Here is a 20,470-nt window from a genome sequence, read left to right on the forward strand (position 1 = left end):
GGGGTGTCCTGAGCACAGCCCAAGCCGTGCTGGGCCAGGCTGGGCAGGGTGGGCACTCTCGGTGCCCTGTGCTGTGACACCCACTGCAGGGAAGGACAGGACGAGCTGGGCAGGGTGGGCACTCTCGGTGCCCTGTGCTGTGACACCCACTGCAGGGAAGGACAGGACGAGCTGGGCAGGGTGGGCACTCTCGGTGCCCTGTGCTGTGATGCCCAGCGCAGGGAATGGCAGGACGAGCTGGGCAGGATTCCAGAGCAAACCCCCTCTGCATGTTTGCCAGGGCAGAGCCTCCCTGCCCATCCTGGCCTGGCACTGCCCGTGCTCTCACACCGCTGGCACTGGCTCGCTGCTCAGTCTTTATTGCTTGGGCTGGGCTGCCCCTGGCCTGGGGCTGTGGCAGGATCTCCACTGCCCGGGCTGCTGGCTGGCTCAGCCTTTATTGCTGCTGGCTCTCTCAGCCCTTGTTGCTGCTGCCTCTCTCAGCCCTCGTTGCTGCTGCCTCTCTCAGCCCTTGTTGCTGCTGCCTCTCTCAGCCCTTATTGCTGCTCTCTCTCTTAGCCTTTATTGCTGCCTCTCTCAGCCTTTATTGCTGCCTCTCTCAGCCCTTATTGCTGCTGCCTCTCTCAGCCCTTATTGCTGCTGCCTCTCTCAGCCCTTATTGCTGCTCTCTCTCTCAGCCTTTATTGCTGCTCTGTCTCTTAGCCTTCATTGCTGGCTGTCTCAGCCCTTATTGCTGCCTCTCTCAGCCCTTATTGCTGCTGCCTCTCTCAGCCCTTATTGCTGCTCTCTCTCTTAGCCTTCATTGCTGGCTGTCTCAGCCTTTATTGCTGCCTCTCTCAGCCCTCATTGCTGGGCTGGGCTGGCCCCGGCCTGGGGCCGTGGCAGGATCTCCACTGCCCAGGGTCGGAGCTGGGCACGTCCAGGCGCCGCCGGCCGTGGCGGGCGCCGTGCTGGAAGCGCAGGCCGCAGGAGGGTTTCTGCGCCGTGCAGAACGGCGCCAGCGAGTTGGGCCGCCCGGGCTGGTGGAACACGAAGCGGAAGGAGCTGAGGGGACGGCCCCCGGCATGGGCAACCACGGGCACCAGGCGAGAGCCCGGGGCAGCAGCCGGAGGCGGCCGGGCCCGCGGCCGGGGCGGTGGGGTGGGGGTCTGCAGCTCCGCTTGGGCCCCCTCCATTCCCTTGGCTCGCGTGGTCTTTGCCAGGGGCTTCTGGTGTTTCAGCCGCCTGTGGAGTCAAAGATGCAGAGAAACGTGTGGCGATTGCCACCAGCCCTCACCATCCCCAGCAGGAGGGCCTGGGAGCTCCCGCAAGGGCGGTCAGGGCGGTGTGAGTGCTGAGGAGCCGGGGGTTTGCGCATCCTTAGCCAAAAATCTGAGCTGGTGCTGTTAGAGAAAGGGACTTTAAACTCAAATGATGCTCTGGAAATATGGAAGTGACTTTAAACATATGCTGAGAGAATACGAATGATGAGACATAAAGGACTTGATTCTCTGTTGACTCTCAGTTCAGCAGTGACAAATGCCAGCAGCACACGCTCCTGGTGAAGCTGTCACCAGCCACAGCCGTGACAAACCTGCCTTCAAAAGGGTGATGTGAGGGCAGAACCCGACACTGTCCTTTGGATCATCTGCTCAGCAGCTCTGGGTGCCTCTGCAGGGACCCCACAGCCCCCGAGACTCCTCCTGCCCTGGGAATGGCTCTCCGTGAATCTCCCCGTGGGTCGATTCTGACAGGTTTCCCCCAGAAATGTGAGAGCCCCGGGCAGGGCACGAGGAGCAGCGAGGAGCCCTGAGTGGTGACTCAGTTCTCTCGCTCCCACTGACAACACCTCTGTGAGAGTGGAAACTGCTCTTCCCTCAGCAATTAGCCACTCTACTCCTGCCTGTCCTAAATGAGTGCTTTGCTTATTTTTAACCTTGTAAAGAGGTTTCCTACTTTCCGTGACGTACTCGCTGCTATTTCTGTTCCCTGGCTGCTAAATCTATTAAGAAGGGGAATACCTGCATATTGTTTTGAAATTTCCTTAAAGCCTTTGAGGGGAATCACCAGATCCCTACCAGCTCACCAGCTCTTTTTGTCACTCATTTCTCCAGGGCAGATGCCCAATGCCTGAAAGGCTGGACCTCAGCACACAGCGGTTATTGCTGCTAGGAAACCTCAGTCCACTTTCTCCAGGGGATAAAATAATGGGATTTTGACTCCCGAAAAGCAGATTTTATACCACCACAGCCATTTCAGTGAGGTTTGTGCACCCCTGTTCCCTAATTAGGCTGTTCAGAAGCTGCTGTTTTCACACAGGTGTGTGCTGGTAGCTCCTGGCCATTTTCACTTGGAGGAGACAAGCACCCACACGACTGTGCTGCTGCCTGTGCACCCACCCAGCAGGAGCACGAAGTCAATATTTGGGGCGTGGAGGGCAGGCTGGAGCTCCTTGGCAGCCCATTGCCAAGTCATGCAGACCCAGCCAGGACGAGCGAGCCTGGCTGGGCACAGACCCCACAGTCCCTGCAGTGCCCGCAGGTCCCGAGCCAGGCGTGCCCAGCCCTGGCTCTGCTCTGCCCCGGGGCTGCCCCCGGCTCCTGCTCGCCTCTGGGGCACCTGGAGCTCTGCAGGAACCTCCTCCCTGCCCGGCTGAATGCACCTGCTTGCGTGAGCCCTGCCTCGTGGAGGGCAAGCACCAGCTTAAGGTCCTGCTGCTATTTCTGGCCCTGCCAGCGCTCGTGCCTGAATGAAGAGCCCCACTAATCCTATTGCACCCGTTCCTACGTAGAGACATCCCTAATCCCTCCCAAACTGCCTGGTGTCCATCAAAGCCCAGGGAAAGCTGGCTCAGTCATCAGGGAAGCAGGAAGGTTTCAGAGGTGCTCCCTGGGGAGGGAGGAGTTCCCTGGGCAGCTGCCAGAGCCTAGCTGCCAGGGCTGCCCACCCTGAGCCATCCCAGAGCCATCCCACAACCATCCCAGAGTCATCCCAGAGCCATCCCACAGCCATCCCAGAGCCATCCCAGAGCCATCCCACAACCATCCCACAGCCATCCCAGAGCCATCCCAGAGCCATCCCAGAGCCATCCCAGAGCCATCCCACAGCCATCCCAGAGCCATCCCAGAGCCATCCCAGAACCATCCCACAACCATCCCACAACCATCCCACAGCCATCCCAGAGCCATCCCAGAGCCATCCCAGAGCCATCCCAGAGCCATCCCACAGCCATCCCAGAGCCATCCCAGAGCCATCCCAGAGCCATCCCAGAACCATCCCACAACCATCCCACAGCCATCCCAGAGCCATCCCAGGCCACCAGGTGTGCTTTGCCCTGAGCTCTTGGCCCCACGGGGCACAGCACTGATGGGATTTGCACAGCAGGGATGGGATGAAGCATCTCCCTGCCATCACTGCGACCTTGTCACCCTGGGCAGGGACCTGCAGCCCACGGAAGGGGCCGTGGTGGGACAGTGACCCTGCTGCCAGCTGCGAGCCTGGGACACCCACCTGAGCTTGTCTCAGGATGGAGGCCCTGCAGGTGGGACTGCCTGGAGCAGAGGCAGGAGCCAGCACTGCCCCTGGGCAGGGCTGCTAGTCAGGGCTGGCACTGTGACCTCAGAATGCCAGGCCAGGACACCACGGGTGTCACCTGGGTCTGGATGTCACAGGGCTGCAGAGGAGTGCAGGGGCTCAGCCATGGGGACAGGATCTACAGCCCTGGGAGCACCTTGGGCAGGGCCAGGCTCTGCAGGACACTAACCCAAAATCTAACCCCTAACCCTGACCCTGACCCCCTGGCCACAGTGGCACGAGCTGCTCCTCTGTCCCCAAGAGCTGTTTGCTGTTCTGCAGGCACACCTGAAGTTTCTCCTCACGTCCCTTCCTCCTCAGCTCTGGCCCTCGCTGCCCTCGCTGCACAATCCCTGTCACACCTGCGAGTGCAGCAGGAACCTCCACACCTGAGGGTGCAGCTCCTCACCCTGATGTGGAAGCAGATTGTTCTGGGATGTTTACCTGTATTGGGATCAAAGGCAGCCTCACACTGTGCTGTGTTACATCACAGCAGTGCTCACATGGCTCTTTCTATGCCATAAAATCTGCTGGAGATCTTCCAAGTGCCCTCCTGAGCTTTGTGCCCAGCCCAGCCCACCAGTCCCTTTGGCAGTGTGGCCTCAATCACGCAGGAGTGACCGCTGTCCTTCCTGGAAAACACAGCCCAGGCACTCAGCTTGGCAGCTGCCCTGTGTCTGTGGGGTTTGCACTTCTCAGAAGGCAGCAGCACAGCCAGGCTGCTGCTCGAGCTGCCCCTGAGCTGCTCCTGCCCTTCTGCAGGGAGGTAAAGAACAAACACCTTTCATCAGGAGCAAGCAGATGGGAGTGAGCACAGGAGCCCTGGCAGAACGCTCCAGCAGCTTGTGCTCCCTGGGATGATAAATGCACCTCGAGATGCCTCCGTGGTGTTTTCCTGGCACCCAGGCCGAGGTGGGAGCGTTGCTGGGGGGTGGCAGGGCCGGGCTGTGGCACCCCCAGCCCCGGGGCCCCGGAGCTCCCCGAGCCCTGGCGGGAGCTGAGTCCCCCCTGCTGCCATGACCAGCCCCTTTGAAGTCTCCTTGCTCTAACGAGACTTTGTGGGACACCTTTGTGCTCTCACTCCACTGGATTTTATTGGCTTGGCCACTGCAGCTATGTTCCCTTTTTATTTTTTTTTTTCCTAAAGAGAAATAAAATTTATTATAAAACATGTTGAGATATCAAAGACTTAGCTGACTTCTTGCTGTCAGTGGCTGTCAGTCTGTCTGTCTGTCAGTCTGTCTGTCTGTCTGCAGCGCCGTTTCTGTCTCACAAGCAGCACTTAAGATAACTGTCAGGACAGTCATTAATTGCAGGCCTGGAGCAGGGCACAGAGCCGCCCCTCGGGCTGCTCCGGGTTAAACCCCCCGGAAAATCCTTTAAAGTATTACAGCTCTGCTAGCACAGCCACAGATTGAATTCTACACTTCCATTCTCCTTTTCCGTCCCCATTTCCCATTCATGATTCACTTTATTTAAGTGCTGCCTCATACCTGTGCCACGATTAGACTTCTCTTTTGGACTATCATAACAGTGCTCATTTTCCATTCTTCATGGGGAATTTAATGTGTTGCTTTAATTTGTTCTTTAAAGCAAAAAAGGAAATGCTTTTCACAAGAAAAGCATAATTTCAAAGTAATTAAAGTTATATTTGTCACTGAAAAAAATGAATCTATATTGTTTTCACTCTGAAAACTTGGTGGAGATAGAAAGAGGTGCAAGATCTTAACCTGAAGTTGGAAGCTGTGTTTCAGAGTTAATATTTTGACAACTATTTTGGGTTTAAAGTTCTCCAGAATTCCCTGCATTTATTAGTATCCAATGTTACTCATTAACTCTCAATTTTTACTTGCATGGCACAAAAAATCATTACCGGTGCTAGAACTCTCAATTTTTATTTGCATGGCACAAAAATCGTTACCAGTGCTGGAAATTTGCTTTTGTACCTGAACCTGGAGATGTTTTGGGGTAAGTCCCAGTGCTTTGCGGGTTTTGCATCCGAAGCAGCGAGCCTCGGAGCCGCCCGGGCTCCCCGCGCGTTTCTGGCCCGGCGGGAGCTGAAGGGACGGAGAGCACGGGAGGGTTGGAAGGGCAGCGCCCGGTGGGCGCGGGTGTCGAGGGTAGGGAAGGCTGCCGGGCACGGGGCTGGGCAGCGGAGCGGGCTCAGCGGAGCTCGGAGCGCCCGGGCGGCGCTGCCCTGGCGGGCTCGGGGCTGTGCGGGGCCGGCAGCCGCCCCGGGACCGGCAGCCGCTGGCCACCGCGGCTCCCGGGGCTCCCGTGGCTCCCGGGGCCGGGTTCTCCGCTGGCCACGGCGGCTCCCGGGGCCGGGCTCTCCGCTGGCCACGGCGGCTCCCGGGGCCGGGTTCTCCGCTCGCCACCGCGGCTCCCGGGGCTCCCGTGGCTCCCGGGACCGGCAGCCGCTCGCCACCGCGGCTCCCGGGGCCGGGCTCGCCGCTCTCCACCGCGGCTCCCGGGGCCGGGTTCTCCGCTGGCCACCGCGGCTCTCCGGGCCGGGCTCTCCACTCGCCACCGCGGCTCCCGGGGCCGGGTTCTCCGCTGGCCACCGCGGCTCCCGTGGCTCCCGTGGCTCCCGGGGCCGGGTTCTCCACTCGCCACCGCGGCTCCCGGAGCCGGGCTCGCCGCTCGCCACCGCGGCTCTCCGGGCCGGGCTCTCCGCTCGCCGCTCGCCACCGCGGCTCCCGTGGCTCCCGCGGCTCCCGTGGCACCCGGAGCCGGGCTCGCCGCTCGCCACCGCGGCTCCCGTGGCTCCCGTGGCTCCCGCGGCTCCCGCGGCTCCCGCGGCTCCCGCGGCTCCCGCGGCTCCCGCGGCTCCCGCGGCTCCCGCGGCTCCCGCGGCTCCCGTGGCTCCCGGGGCCGGGCTCGCCGCGGCCGCGCCGGTCCCGGAGCGGGGGCACCTGGCGGAGGGCGGGCCGGGGGTGGGGCATCCCCGCCCTCCGGAGCCGCTCGGCCCCGGCCCCGCCGCCGCCGGGGATGCCCGGCCCGGAGCGCGGCGGCAGCGCCCGGCTCGGCCAGGATGAAGAAGCACCAGGCGCACTCGGTGCAGGGCACCTTCAGCCGCCTCTTCGGCAAGCGCCACTCCGGCCCCGGCGCCGCCTCGCTCTTCGCCACCAACCCGCCCTGGATCTTCACGCAGGAGGTGACCTCGGACAGCGCGGGCGGCACCGGTCAGTGTCCCCGGCGGCGCGGGGCTCGGGGCCGGGCCGGGGGCAGCAAGGGTCGGGGGGCTCCGTGCTGCCCGCGGGGAGCGCTCGGTGCCCCGGGACGCGGCAGCGCCGTCCCCGAGCCGTGCCCCGGGCCGGGCGCTGCGCTCCCGCCGAGTTAAACTCGGCTCAAAGAGGATGAAAATTGGTTTTATTGCTTCCCGTCGCGCTTTCCCACGCCATGTTTGAGCTGCGCCTTCCCAGGTTGGAGTTATTTACTCATAAACCTGTTTCTCGCAGGGCTGTGAGCGAGGAGGGAGCTGAGGGTTGCATATTCTTCGGGATTTATTTGTGTTTCTCTGTGGTTTTAATTGCAATACGGTGCCCTGCAGGCTCATGTAGGAGGGAGCCAAATTAATAGTAATGGAGCCAGGTAGATAGAAGATAGCAGCTTGTGGATGAAGTTTGGTGGCTGTAAGAGCCCAACAAACTCTTCCAAGATTAAAAAAAAAATGGAAGTGCTGCCTGCTGAGCTGTGCAGGGTGAAGTATTGTCTGTGAAAGCAACTGCGAGGTGGTTACACCCCAAAGGCCAAGCTGCTGAAACCAAGATAAAATGAAAATGTGACGGGGAGTTTCATGCAACTCTGCAACCTAGAAGGAAAATTGCTGATTTCTAACTGTCGTAAATCTGAGGAGGGTTCAAGCTTCTCTCTGATGTGGTTTGGATTAGAAAAAAGAAAAGAAGTTGCTGTGTCTGCTTGTTAGGAGCCTGATTGCCGTGGCTGTGTTCCTGCGAAAGCTTTCTGCTCAGGTGTGGGGCAGACTGCAGGGGGAGAGCCGGGAATCCCGAAAGCTGAGCCCAAGGAGCACCTGGGGAATCGCTCCTCAGCATCCTCCGGGCGTTTCTGCCGAATTTGGCTTGGTGGGGGTGCAGGGGCAGGGGGACAGTGGGACATGGTGGCAGCGGGGTGAGGGGGGCCAGCAGCCCGAGGGACATCAGCCCAAGGGGGGCCAGCAGCCCGAGGGACATCAGCCAAGGGACATCAGCTAAAGTGGGGCCAGCAGCCCGAGGGACATCAGCCCAAGGGTGCAGCAGCCCCAGCTCCAGCTGTGCTGTCCCCAGCCCACACACAGCTCGTCCTGCCGGGGCAGCCCCAGCCCTGGCCCTGTTTCTGGGACATTTCCTGCAGGGCTCCGTGCCTGGAGGAGTCCCCTGCTCCTGCCGATCCCCACCTTGGTTTCTCATACAAAGTAAACACAAGTTGGGCAATGTGCAATGGGTGTAGGTTTGCATGTCCCTGACTCAGAGATTCCTGAATATAGTGACTGATTCCTCCTCCTCCTCCTCCTGGGAGCTGTGGATACCCCGGCTCAAACCTGCTGCACCTCCTCCAGGTGATGCAACCCCCGGGGAGGAAGAAGTTCCATTACATGCGTGGCAAATTGTTTCTTTAATTTCCCATGGCGAGCAAACACGAATGTCTCCGGGACAGGCTGAGTGGCAGCAAGTGGCCGAAGCAAGGCCAGTGCTTGGAGGCAGCTGCTTCCCAGAGCTTCCAAGGGTGCATTTCCTGCTGCCTCCTTCCAGGAAAGGAGGCTGGCAGAGCTCAGGTCCTGCTGCTGATGAGCTCCCAGCAGGCAAGTCCTGTTTATCTAGCAGAGAAAACACAACTACAAGCACTTCATTTTCCTTTAATTAAAGCATTCAGGGTAGCGATGCTTAGTAATCTAGGATCAAAGTCCTTGTGATCTTTAATCCAGTTTCTCACTGGGTTTACCTAGTGACTTGTTAAATAGGAAACTCATCGTTTCAAGTCTCAGAACTACTCTGTCGCTGTTCAGGCTGTCTGAGTCCAAGCTCTCCTGTTGCCTTGGCCTTAATTCCTGCTCTTTACTCACAAAATTAATCATCACAGAATCACAGAGTGGTTTGGGTGGAAAGGGACCTTAAAACTCATCTCATTCCACTCCCTGTCATGGGCAGGGACACCTCCCAAGCCCAGGCTTGGGTCAGGCTGCTCCAAGCCCCATCCAGCCTGGCCTTGAACACTTCCAGGCACTTTACTGGCACCTCTATCCTCTCTGGGACTCCAGCAGCTCCTCCTGAGTGCTTTTGGGCCCCTCCCAGGCAGGGAAGTGCTAAAGTCTTGGTAGGAGCAGGCTGGCTGAAGCACAGCTGATTGGCGATTTGAAAGCTGGAGAAAATGTCCTTTGGGAAAAGAATCACTTGTAGTGGGAGAAGTTTGGTGTGAGGGAGGGGAAGCTGTGGCTGCTTGGAAGGGCAGTGATAGCAAGGCAGATACTCCTGGAGGTGGTGAGTGAGAGAAGGGAGAGGCTGAGGTGCTTCTGGGCCCTGTGGTGTGTTTGAAGGCTGTGTGGAATTCATCTGCCTCCAGTCCCTCAGCAGAGGCTGTGCTGCCTCATGCCCAGCCCCTGCTGTGGTTTCTCCATTCCAGATGTTCATGCAAGTGATTTCCTTCTGGGGGATGCACACAGAGGCATTTGCCCTCCTCCTTTTTCTCTAGAGCTGGTGTAAAGTTTCCCTTGGAGCTTCCTTCTGATTTCTGCCCATCCTTCTTCTTGTCCCCGCTCCCTCACTATCAGAGTCTGCTGTTGGGAGCACTCCTGCAGCTTCCCCTTCCATCACAGCCATGTTGTTGCTTCCCTCTCCTTCCTCAAGCCCTCTGATTTTCTTTCATGTCGGTCTCCTTGGCTACGAGTTATTTGTGTATCTCCTTCCAGCCAAGGTGGGGTTTACGTGCTTCAGTATTTCTGCTTGTTAATTCATGCTGCTAATCAGACACAAAGAACGTAATTAAATTAATTTTATGAGCTTTATTCACTGTCAGAAATAAACCGGCCCAAGAGGTGTGGTTCAAGGTGAAAGCACAAGGCTGGGAACCAGGAATTCCTGACGGCTCCTCCTGCTTGTCACAGCAGGGCCCTGGGACTTCCTGCCCTGCTGTGTCCCCTGTGCACGGCAGCATCCTGTGGGAAGCCACCAAAGCAGGCTGGAGTGTGCGACTTGTGAAGCACCTGAATTGCCTCTGCCTTGGATGCACCTGGAATTCCTCTGCCTTGGATGCCAGTGCTGTGCCCACAGCGTGCTCACTGAACAGGAAGGGCAGGAGCTGTCCCTGTGCTGGTCAGCTCTGCTGCTGCCTGCTCCTCAACTCCAGCTGCTCAGAGCAGCCAGGATTGCCCCCTGCTCCTCCTGAGCTGCTTCAGTTCGTCCTGCAGAGCTCAGGGAAGGCTCTGTGTGCTCAGCCAGGATTGCCCCCTGCTCCTCCTGAGCTGCTTCAGTTCGTCCTGCAGAGCTCAGGGAAGGCTCTCTGTGCTCAGGCAGGATTGCCCCCTGCTCCTCCTGAGCTGCCTCCCTTCATCCCACAGAGCTCAGGGAAGGCTCTCTGTGCTCAGCCAGGATTGCCCCCTGCTCCTCCTGAGCTGCTTCAGTTCGTCCTGCAGAGCTCAGGGAAGGCTCTCTGTCTCTGCAGCTGTGTGACAGGGCTGTGAGTGCCTGTCCTGCACACAGGGGACCTTCCTCTCCTGTCTTCCACTCAGCTCCAGGCCAGCCAGGTTTTCCTCTGGGGCTGATGGGCTTTGCCCAGTGCCGGGAGCTGCTGCAGCAGGTTCTGCCCAGCTCTCTGAGCTGCCAGGGTGCCCGTGCTGTTTGCACCGGTGCCCAGGCTCGGTGCTGCTCACGGTCTGCTGTCCCCTCTCCCCTCAGGTGATGTGATCGAGGTCTATTACGGTGACAATCGCTTCGGGACGGTGACAGACTCCGGCACTGCCACGCTCAAGCCCCGTCCCAGGGTCCGGCCGCTGCTGACCTTCCTGCCCCTGGTGAGTGCCCAGTCGGGGCTGGAGCTGTGCCCGGAGCAGCCCCTGCCCGAGGGAGGGCAGAACTGGACAGCAGAGCCCCTCTGTACCAGGGACTGGGAGGTGATCTGAGTTCAGGCTGGTCTGACACAGCCCAGGACTGGGGGAGAGGTGTGAGCACCGTCAGATTTGCATTTTCAATTAAAAAGTAATTGCTGAGCACGGAGATGACAGATGGGGCTTGCAGTGCAGTTTATCTCCCGGTGCTGCCAGGATCTGCCCCAGGATCAGTTGTGTTGCTGGAGCAGCAGTGCTGAACCCAGTCCTGCTGCAGCAGAGAAATGAGATGATGCTGTGGCTGTGCCAGGATGATTCTTTTCAATTTCTGTATGAAAAACCATTCCCTGCAGAGCCACCAGAGCTGCAGCAGCAGCAGAACAGCCAGAGCAGAGGGCCTGGGGTGGCTGTACCTCCAGAAGCCAGGCTTGCTCATGGCTGGCTGTGAGGAACCCCATGCAGCACTTCCCAGAGGTTTTATCCCCTAAAGAGCTCAAAGGGGCACAGCACTCACAGAATCCAGGGTATGGGCTGGAGGGAACCTTAAACTCATCTTGTTCCACCCCTGGCGCTAGGGCAGGGTGCTCAGAGAGGATCTGGAGGTGTCAGGACCTAAAGGCAGTGATACCCGCAGGTCAGAGAAGACAGTAAAATCCTAAATCCTTTGGTCAAGACAGGGAGATCTCTGCTAATGGGATGTGAGTGGTGGAGGGGTTAACAGCAGGAATGCCCCCGGGACAAATCCTCAGGGCTGTCACCCAAACCCTGGTGCTGCTGCTGCCCATGGAGGCACAGCTGGCCCTGGGGCTCTTCTTCCCTCCGGAGGGTCCCTCACAAACCTGGGCTTCTCTGCACTACCAGCTTTAACTGAGGAATTGGTAGGAAAAGGCAGCGTTTTGAAGGCCCAGTGCATGTTGGATGTCTGCACGCTCTTGGTGAGGTTTGACCATGATTTGATCTGGCACAGACTCTTCTGCTGCCACGTACATACCTGCCCCAGGTACACACCTGCGCGGGGCTGTTCTGCAGCTCCTGCCTTAACCCTTTCCCCACCCAGCGAGCAGCTCCGGGTGAGTCAGGAGGATGCTCACGCCCTGCCCCACGGCCCCTGTGCCTCTGCACCTGGCAGCCCTTCCCACTCGAGCAGGCTGGGCTGGGAGCAGCCAGGGCTGTCCCAGCGGGGCTGTGGAGAGGTGTCCCCCCATGTCCCCCCACTCCCCAGCACTGCAGCACCCCGGGGAATCCATTCCTTCAGCAAACCACCGCCCTGCCCCAGCTCAGAAACAAGGAGTCTGGGGGCAGCTCTTCATTCCCAGAGACGTTCCTGGCCTCTCTGAGACCCCAGGGTGCTCAGTAGTTGTGTTTTGGGGTGGCTTTGTAACAGGCAGCCTCAAACCTTGGCCATTGAATGGGTGGGCTGCTGAGAGCCCGGGGAACTGGGGACAGGCAGGCTGCCTTCCCTGGGGACGGCTGAGTCTGTTCCAGGGATGAAAAGTGATTCCTGGTGGTTACAGTGAAAGCTTCCCCCCTCAGGATCCTCAGCGGGCACAAATCTGATTCAGGTACCACAAACTGGAAATGCAGGTTCCTGGCACAGCACCCAGAGCCTGCCCGGAATCAGCTGGAGGTTTTCTGGGCTGGCCACACCCGAGCAAACACCGGCAACAATCTGCCCAACCATCTCTGCAGACTGGCAGCGTGCTGGGGATGCTTTCCATCTTAGAAGCCAGCTCATGACGTGGGGATGGGTGGTTTTTAAGAGATGCTGAGCATTAGTAACTGCCACAGAAGGTTTTGGTGACGAACAGGCTTGCCCGGTTTGAAATGACACGTCCAAAATTCCTGCTCCTTTATGAAGTGCAGCTGTGTCCTGCAGCTTTGCACTGCTCTCTTCTGACTGCCAGTCCCTTTGCACTCCTCCAAAGAGGTGATGCATGTGCTGCAGAGCTCAGACATCTCTGTTTGCCTGCAAACCAGCAGCTGCCCTGGGGCAAACCTGCAGCCATGGATTTCCATGGCAAATGGGAACTGCCGTGGTTTGTTCTGTGTGATTTTGGTAGCTCATTGCTCTGGACAATTTAACTATCAGCTCTTCAAGTGCCTCTCTTTGTCTTCCCTCTGGCTCTCAGGTGAGGCTCAGGATCTGCCCTCATGCCTTTGCAGCCCTTGGCTTCTCCATCAGCACGGAGTTGTCTGGTCCTTTGTGCAATGCCAGGGGTACGAATTCCCTCACTCCTGGGTCACCTGTAACTGCCTCATTCCCTCGTGGTTATAGGGGATCCTTGGTCATTTGCAGGGCAATGCATGTACCAAGTGAAATATGTGCATTTTCCTATTATTTTGGCCAAAGCTGGGGCATCCCAGGGCTCTTCCACAGGAGCCCAGGTGCTGCTGTTGAATCAGCTCTGCCCCAGCAGCTGCCGAGCTCCCAGCCAGGGCAATGTAGCTGGGATGTGTCTGAGCCTGGATGGGGCTGATGGACAAATCCAACTGACCTTTGAGCCAGGAGACTTTGGAATCCCGTGGCAATCTGATGTAAAAATGGTGATAAGGGCGGAGAAAGGCAAAGGGCAGGAGCTCAATCATTATCCAGGCTTTTGTGTGCAGGAAATGGCCGGGGAGAGGCGCAGGCTGATGGCAGGATAGCATTTCCTTTGTCGAGGGCTGTCAGCAGGAATGCAGCGGGGTGGATGTGCAGCCTGGGAACGGGACTGTTGTCCCCAGCACTGCCCGTGTCGTGTCCCTCGCTGGACGCTCCCTCGGAGCTCTGCATCCCTGTGACACTGCCCGGAGCCACCGCAGCCCCTCGGAGCCGCCGTGATCCAGGGGCAGGCGAGGCTGCTGCTGCAGGTGAGGGGGTCGGCCTGCCCGTGTCTCACCGGCGGCTGCCATCACCCGCAGTGCCCTCCCTGGGCATCCCCCAGGTGTGTAGGCTGCCAAATTGCCGGTCCTGCGCCAGCCGAAGGCACTGCTGGGTTCTCAGCATGAACGCAGAGGGAGCAATTGCCAGCAAAACACAAACCACCCAAGGAGCAGTTTCCCCAGGGTGCTCAGATGTGCTGGTGCCAGTTTCCCCAGAGGCTGGAGCTCTGTGTGTGCGTGACTGGCAGTGCTTGCTGCAGAGAAATTCCCACCAGGGCACCCACCGATGCCAGGGGAGCTGCTCAGGGCACTGGGAGCAGCCTCAGGGAGGTGTGAAATATCTGAATTCCTCTCCAGGGTGGCTGGGCAGCCCCAGGGCGGTGTGACATACCTGAATTCCTCTCCAGCCCTCACACCTGACCACTGGGAATTGTGTCCATGGCCTGTGCTGCCCTGATCACTTCACTCATCCCCTCAAACCTGCCAGCCACAGCTTCCACAGGGACCTCCGTATCACCGACACTGCCCTGAATCCCATCAGGGCTTGTGTGGACAAATTACCAGCTGCTTGTCAGCCCTTCGCTCTGATCCTGGCTGTAAGACTGACAGCTCTGTTTTCTCAACTCCTGCAGAACGCCCAAGAATCCCATGGGGTGGCTGTGCCAACGCCGTCGGTGCCAGAAGACTTTGTGGAAAAGGCAGCTCTTGGTAAGGGATGTTCTCTGTGCAGTCCTGGCCAGCACCAAGCGCTCACCGAGCCCTCAGGGCAGGAAGCGTGTGTGTACCCAGCTCCAGAGCAGACAGTCTGCTCATCTATTTTCATGCTGAAATAGAGTCTGTTATTAATTATTTTTTGAAGTCATTGAAAATTAATTAATTCCTAAGGGGTGAGGCAGAGTGGCTGTTACAGTTCAGGAAGTTTTAGACAAGCCAGGCTGGCTCAGCACTGATGGAGAGGTCTCACAGGGCTGTGCTCTCGCTGCTCTTGCAGGCTCTGGCTCCCAGCTCAATGGCAACTACCGGATGTACAGCTCGGCGGGGGACCTGCGCCCGCAGGCCCTCGATGGGGATGAGCTGGACGAAGACATCCCCCCACCACCATCGGTACCCCCGCCACCCCCTCCGGCGCCCGTGTCACCCCCTCTGGCCTCGCCGGTCCCTCCACCCCCCGAAATGCTGCCACCGCCGCCGCCACTGCTCCCCGAGATGGTGCCACCACCACTGCCCCCCGAGATGGTGCCACCACCACTGCCCCCCGAGATGGTGCCACCGCCTCCTGCCACGGCAGCCCCGCCGCCTCCCGCCTCTGCCCTGCCCTCCCCCAGCACTCCGGCTCCTCCAGACTTCATCCCGCCAGCCCCGCCGGGCGCCCGCGACCCCCTCGGCCCCGGCCTGTCCAAGTGGAAGTCCGAGACGGTGCTGAACACGCGGCAGGCGGAGGCCGAGGGGCCGCTGTGCCCCGCCGAGGCCGGGGCGCCCGCAGCCCCCAGCCCCAAGGAGAGCCTGCAGCCCAAGCCCGAGCCGCACCTCACCTTCCCCAGGTCCTTCAAGGTGCCGCCGCCGGCCCCGGCGCGCTCCTCGTCCATCCCGGTGCAGGAGGGCCAGCGTGGCCAGCGGGAGCCCGTGCCCAGGCAGCCTCACGCCCGGCCGGCCCTGCCACCCTGCTTCACCATCCGAGCCGCGGGCAAGACGCGGCCGGGAGAAGGCGAGCAGAGGGGTTCCGGGCTCAGACAGGGCGCTGGGAAGCCGCCTGTGCCCCCTCCACTGAGCCCCAAGCCGGGCCCGGGGCTCGGCCAAGCGGTGACTCCCACCGGGCGCCGGTCCCCTCTGCCGGGCGCCGACGGGGAGAAGATTCCTCAGCTGAAAACAGCCGGGAGAGACTCCCCTCCGAAATCGGAACCTCTCACTGCAAACGACCTGGATCTGCCTCCTCCGGACTACCCGACCTGCGAGGATGACTGGAAGGATGCCAACAACCTGAACAAGCTGCGGGACGAGCTCTCGGCCCTGCTGCGCTCCCCGCGCCGGGAGGAGAGGCCGCCGGAGAGGCAGGGGGCTCCCCGGCCCGTGGACAGCGGTCCCAGCCACGCTGGCAGCCGTGAGCCGGGGTTCAGCGAGCCCCAGCCCGCCAGGAAGGACACGGGCTTATCCAAGGGAGGGGAGAGTGAGAAGAAAGAGGCGCCCAGCAGCCCCCCCAGCACCACTGCGGGCTCTCCCAGCGCTGCAGTCACTGCCCTGGAGAGCAGCCCTGACACACAGCCCCGCAGTGTGATGACGATCAGGAATGAGCTGGAGGCTGTGCTGTCCCTGAAGAAAGAGGGGAAACCTGCCCCAGGGCTCAGCAGCCAGAAACAGGGTGTGGAGAATGGCATCAGCACCCCACAGGTGAGGAAGAGCCCCCCTGACCTGAGGAAGAGCTCTCCTGGCACGAGTGACCCAGTGGTGCCAAAACCAGTGCCCAGCCCACTCCCAGCCCCGGCGACTGCTGTGGAGAAGGATGAGACACATCACGAGGAGCATCCTGCTCCTGCTGCTGCCAAGGTCACAGAGGACGTGAGCCCTGCTCCTGGGTCCCTCAACAGCAGCGTGAGTCCCCCAGAGCCACCCCAGGGACCAGCAGAGGAGCCCCCAGCTCTCAGCCCTTCCTCGGCCCCTGTGTCCCCTGCACAGAGCCCGGCACCACAGCCCAGCTCGGCCGTCTTCCAGTACAAAGTGCACCGGGCAGGGGCCAGCTCGGCCGAGCCGCCCTGTGCCCAGGGCTCAGCTGAGCCGCCCTGCCCCGGGAGCTCGGGCAGGAGCCCCCCGGACACCTCGGCAGCGGGGCAGGAGGAGGTGCTGATCCACCCGGTGACGGGGGAGCGCGTGGAGCGCGGCTCGCCCATGGCCCTGCTGCTGGCGGCCCGGCAGCGTGCCCAGCGCGGCCGCCCGGGCGGGGACGGGGCGGCCACGCTCAGGGCGAAGCCAGCCCCGAGGCTCGGCAGTGCCTCGTCGGACACCGCCTCCCCCAGCTTCTTCCGCCACGAGTCCAAGCCCTTCTCCTTCACCGTGGTGCCTCGGCCGTCGGCGGCCGGAGCAGCGGGCTCCGGCGGGAGCAAAGCCCCGTCCTTCTCCAGCTCCTCGGAGCAGGGCCGGGACGCGCGGGCGGCGGGCCAGGCGCAGCCCCCCGGGCCCCGGCGAGCCGCGGCCTCCAGCCTGCTCCGGGGCCTGCTGGACTCGGGGCAGCCGAGCCGGCCCGGCCCGGCCCGCCACGGAGCGCCCAGCGAGGAGGAGAACGGGGACGCGCCGCTGGACTTCGGCATCATCCCCCCACCCCCCGAATTCAGCAACGAGGCGGACGAGGGTCCCCTCCCCAGTCGGGAGGAGAGCCGCAAGTGCCCCAGCGTCCCTGACAGCAGCCGGGGCTCGGGAGAGCCGCGCTATTACAGGTGGGCTGGCTACAGCCGCAGCTACGGGGGCAACCGGGAGGCAGCAGCTCCGCTGCCCTCGGAGAAGAGCTGGAGGAACGGCGACTCCACACCCCAGTACCCGGCTTACAGCAGCTCCACCGGTTTCCCCAGCCACGGCCCCAACCCGCGCCCGCTGATCAAGAAGCGCCTGTACATGTCGGAGCCCGACAGCTCCTACCCCCGGGCAGCCGCAGCCCCCCGGGCCTCGGGCACCCTCTCCTCCTACGGCCCCGGGGGGTTCAGCTCCACGCCCGGGGAGGGGGCTCGCCGCCTGGGCCCTCCCCACAGGAACGGCCCCCCGAGCGCCCAGGGCCGCCGGGCGTCCACGGACGCGGCTGGGAAACCCACGGCGTACGGCGGCGCCGAGGCCAAGTTCAAGGGGCAGAACGGGGACTTCTCGCCCGCCAGCGTGCTGACAGCCAGCAGGTACGTGTCCCCCGAGCCCACCCCTCCCTGTCCTCGGTGTCCCTGGAACTGGGAGTGCCAGGGAAGGCGCTGCCCCTTGGCTCGGGCTCGCTCCCGGCTGCTGCTCGAGGGCAGCGATCGTTCACGGCTCCTCCCTGGTGCCAGCTGTGACCCCAGTGCCCACATCCCTCCCCACCTCCCTGGGGAGCAGGGAAACCCCTCACCGCAGCGGTGACATCCCCCACCGGAGTGGTGAAATCCCTCACCAGAGCAGGGAAATCCCTCACCGCATCGGTGACATCCCTCACCGGAGCGGTGACATCCCTCACCAGAGCGGTGACATCCCTCACCCGAGCAGGGAAATCCCTCACCGGAGCGGTGACATCCCTCACCCGAGCAGGGAAATCCTTCACCGGAGCAGGGAAATCCCTCACCAGAGCAGGGAAATCCCTCACCACAGCGGTGACATCCCTCACTGGAGTAGGGACATCCCTCACCGCAGCGGTGACATCCCTCACCGCAGCGGTGACATCCCTCACGGGAGCGGGGAAACCCCTCACCCGAGCAGGGAAACCCCTCACGGGAGCGGTGACATCCCTCACCAGAGCAGGGAAATCCCTCACCGCAGCGGTGACATCCCTCACCCGAGCAGGGAAATCCCTCACCGCAGCGGTGACATCCCTCACCAGAGCAGGGAAATCCCTCACCGCAGCGGTGACATCCCTCACCGCAGCAGTGACATTCCTCACGGGAGCGGTGACATCCCTCACTGGAGCGGTGACATCCCTCACCCGAGCAGGGAAATCCCTCACTGGAGCGGTGATATCCCTCACCGCAGCGGTGACATCCCTCACCGCAGCAGTGACATTCCTCACGGGAGCGGTGACATCCCTCACTGGAGCGGTGACATCCCTCACCCGAGCAGGGAAATCCCTCACCGCAGCGGTGACATCCCTCACCGGAGCAGGGAAATCCCTCACCGCAGCGGTGACATCCCTCACTGGAGTAGGGACATCCCTCACGGGAGCGGTGACATCCCTCACCACAGCAGTGACATTCCTCACGGGAGCGGTGACATTCCTCACCGTGGTGCTGACAAGTGCCGGTGTGCCGGGCCGGCGCTGGCTGACCGCCCCTCCGTTCTCCCCGCAGGCCTGCCCACGGCACCTCGCACTACGGGGGACCCTCCAACACCTTCACGGTCAGGCCGGGCGCGCGCCAGCCCATCTCCTACGCCTACCAGAGCCACCGGTAGGCCGGGCTTTGGGCGGCCCGCGGCTGCCAAGGGGCGAGGAGGTGCCTGGCTTGGTCCTTTCCCTCTCCATGGGCACCAGGGATGGCCCCAAGCCAGCCTGAAAATGCACTCGCTCCACGCTGCTGACGGAGAAGGTGGGGAACGCGCCTGAGCCTGGACTTTTCTCAAAAGACTGCCACGGAGAGTTGTTACTGCGGAGGGCGGGCTGCTGCCTCGTTACGTGAGCAAACGTGGTTTCCCTCTTTCCCATTGTCCCTCCTGGGTTATTTTCACAATTGCAGCCTGATAGGCTGTCTAGAAAAGCCAAAGAGCATCCTCAACTCTCTCTAAAGAGCATCACCACTGGAAAGATTGATTTCGATTTGCTTTTTAATTGGTTTAACTCCAGCATGTTTGGGAGCAGGGAGAAACCAACTGAGAGATGTGCAGAATGGAAGCAAAGCAGTGTGTAGATAAATGTCAGGGATTAAAATAAGAATGTGAGGCCAGTGGGATAGAAGGAGAGTTTAGGATGCCTAGATCCTGACCCTTGCTGTCTGTCAAGAGTTTGGAGCAAATCACTTCTGCCTTAAACGCAGCTCTGAGCAGTCAGTGCCTGTCCTGCCGAGCCGGGCTCTGCCCCTCATCCAGGAGCAGCTTGGGGAGCAGGGGCCTTGCTTTGCTGTGCCTTTTGGTCACTGTAAATGTTTCTGTTGGTAATTATTCCTCGAGGAAGGAGGCTGTGAGGCCTGGCTGGAAGGCTGAAACACAGTTTGGAGATGTAGGACACGGGGCAATCCTTTTCCATGGGCTGGCGGGTGCCAGCGACTCGCCCTCCCTGAGGGCTCTATTGCCACTTCACACCCGTGTGACCCCCAAAGTGTCCTTGCTGACTGTTCCACTGAGGCTTGGCTTCCACGTGCCTGGTCTGGGGAGCGAGAAGCTGAATTTCAGTGGGACTATTTATCTGTGGCATGCGGGGTGTCTGCAGGGACACCCCCGAGGGAGCTGGCTCCCGCTCCCTCCCTGGGTGCTTTTCGGGGTGCTGCTGGTGCAGACCAGCCCCTGCTCCCCGCTGGTGCCGTGCGGGGCTGGGAGCTGGGAGCAGCCTTCAGGGGGGCTACAGCTTCCAGAGTGAGCAGCTCACACAGCGGACCCGAGTTGTGAATAGCCAACTTGCTGAAACTAGAAACAGAAACTCTTCCGCCTAGGTAAACCTGCTGAAAATCACTGTAAGATAACTGTAAAAACTTGTAGAGAATTGTTTCTTATCGCTGATAAACTAAAAGCACTTTGAGACATGAGTCTGTTTTTATGGAAAGCACTTTCTATTTTCAATGCTACAAGTACCACTGGTTCCACTCCAGCTTACCCTGCCTGGCACACACCTGGATGTGGCCTGCAAGCAGATCTTGCTCTATAATTCAGCTCAAAATCAGGGATAAATTTTCTTTCACAGTGGAATTCTCAAAAGTTATCTTGATATTCGAGTCATATCATTGACATTCTGTGTTTTGTGTTATTTCCAGCTTTACCTAATAATTTAACAGCCCTTTCAGATATCGCAGCAGCTTTAAAGTATTCTGAACTTCACTTTGCTGTGAATAAAATTAAAATGCAAATACAATAATCAGTCCAATAGCTAATTCAAAGGGCATTTTTATGCCAGCAAGTCACAGTGACTTAGAAGATTTCCATTGCTCACCCCAGCCAGTATTGAAATAATAGGCTTTTAATCTGGGTGTTGGTTTAAAAAAAATATTTATGGAGAAAAGTGACTATGGAGTAACTGTAAGGACAGTGAAGTGTGCCAGGTGTCATTGGAATACCACCTGCTCTAAAACATGGAATTTTCTCCATGCAAGGAGCATCTTGAGCACTCTTATTCATCTGTAGAAGTAAATCCAAGATCCTCCTTGAGGAGCTTCAGGA

The 20,470-nt window shown here is 60.1% G+C and overlaps 1 protein-coding gene across 1 annotated transcript; it reads left to right on the plus strand.

The window, feature by feature from the left end:
* The first annotated feature begins 6,546 nt into the window (after positions 1–6,546).
* On the plus strand, positions 6,547–18,559 carry C30H6orf132 (chromosome 30 C6orf132 homolog). The gene is made up of 5 exons (XM_021539475.2): positions 6,547–6,737; positions 10,443–10,558; positions 14,086–14,161; positions 14,445–17,325; positions 18,457–18,559. The coding sequence occupies exons 1-5, from the start codon at positions 6,587–6,589 to the stop codon at positions 18,557–18,559; spliced, it is 3,327 nt and encodes a 1,108-aa protein (XP_021395150.2). The 5' UTR covers positions 6,547–6,586.
* The last annotated feature ends 1,911 nt before the right edge of the window (positions 18,560–20,470 follow it).

The sequence above is a fragment of the Lonchura striata genome, chromosome 30 (genome assembly GCF_046129695.1).
Source record: "Lonchura striata isolate bLonStr1 chromosome 30, bLonStr1.mat, whole genome shotgun sequence".
Classification (NCBI taxonomy): domain Eukaryota; kingdom Metazoa; phylum Chordata; class Aves; order Passeriformes; family Estrildidae; genus Lonchura; species Lonchura striata.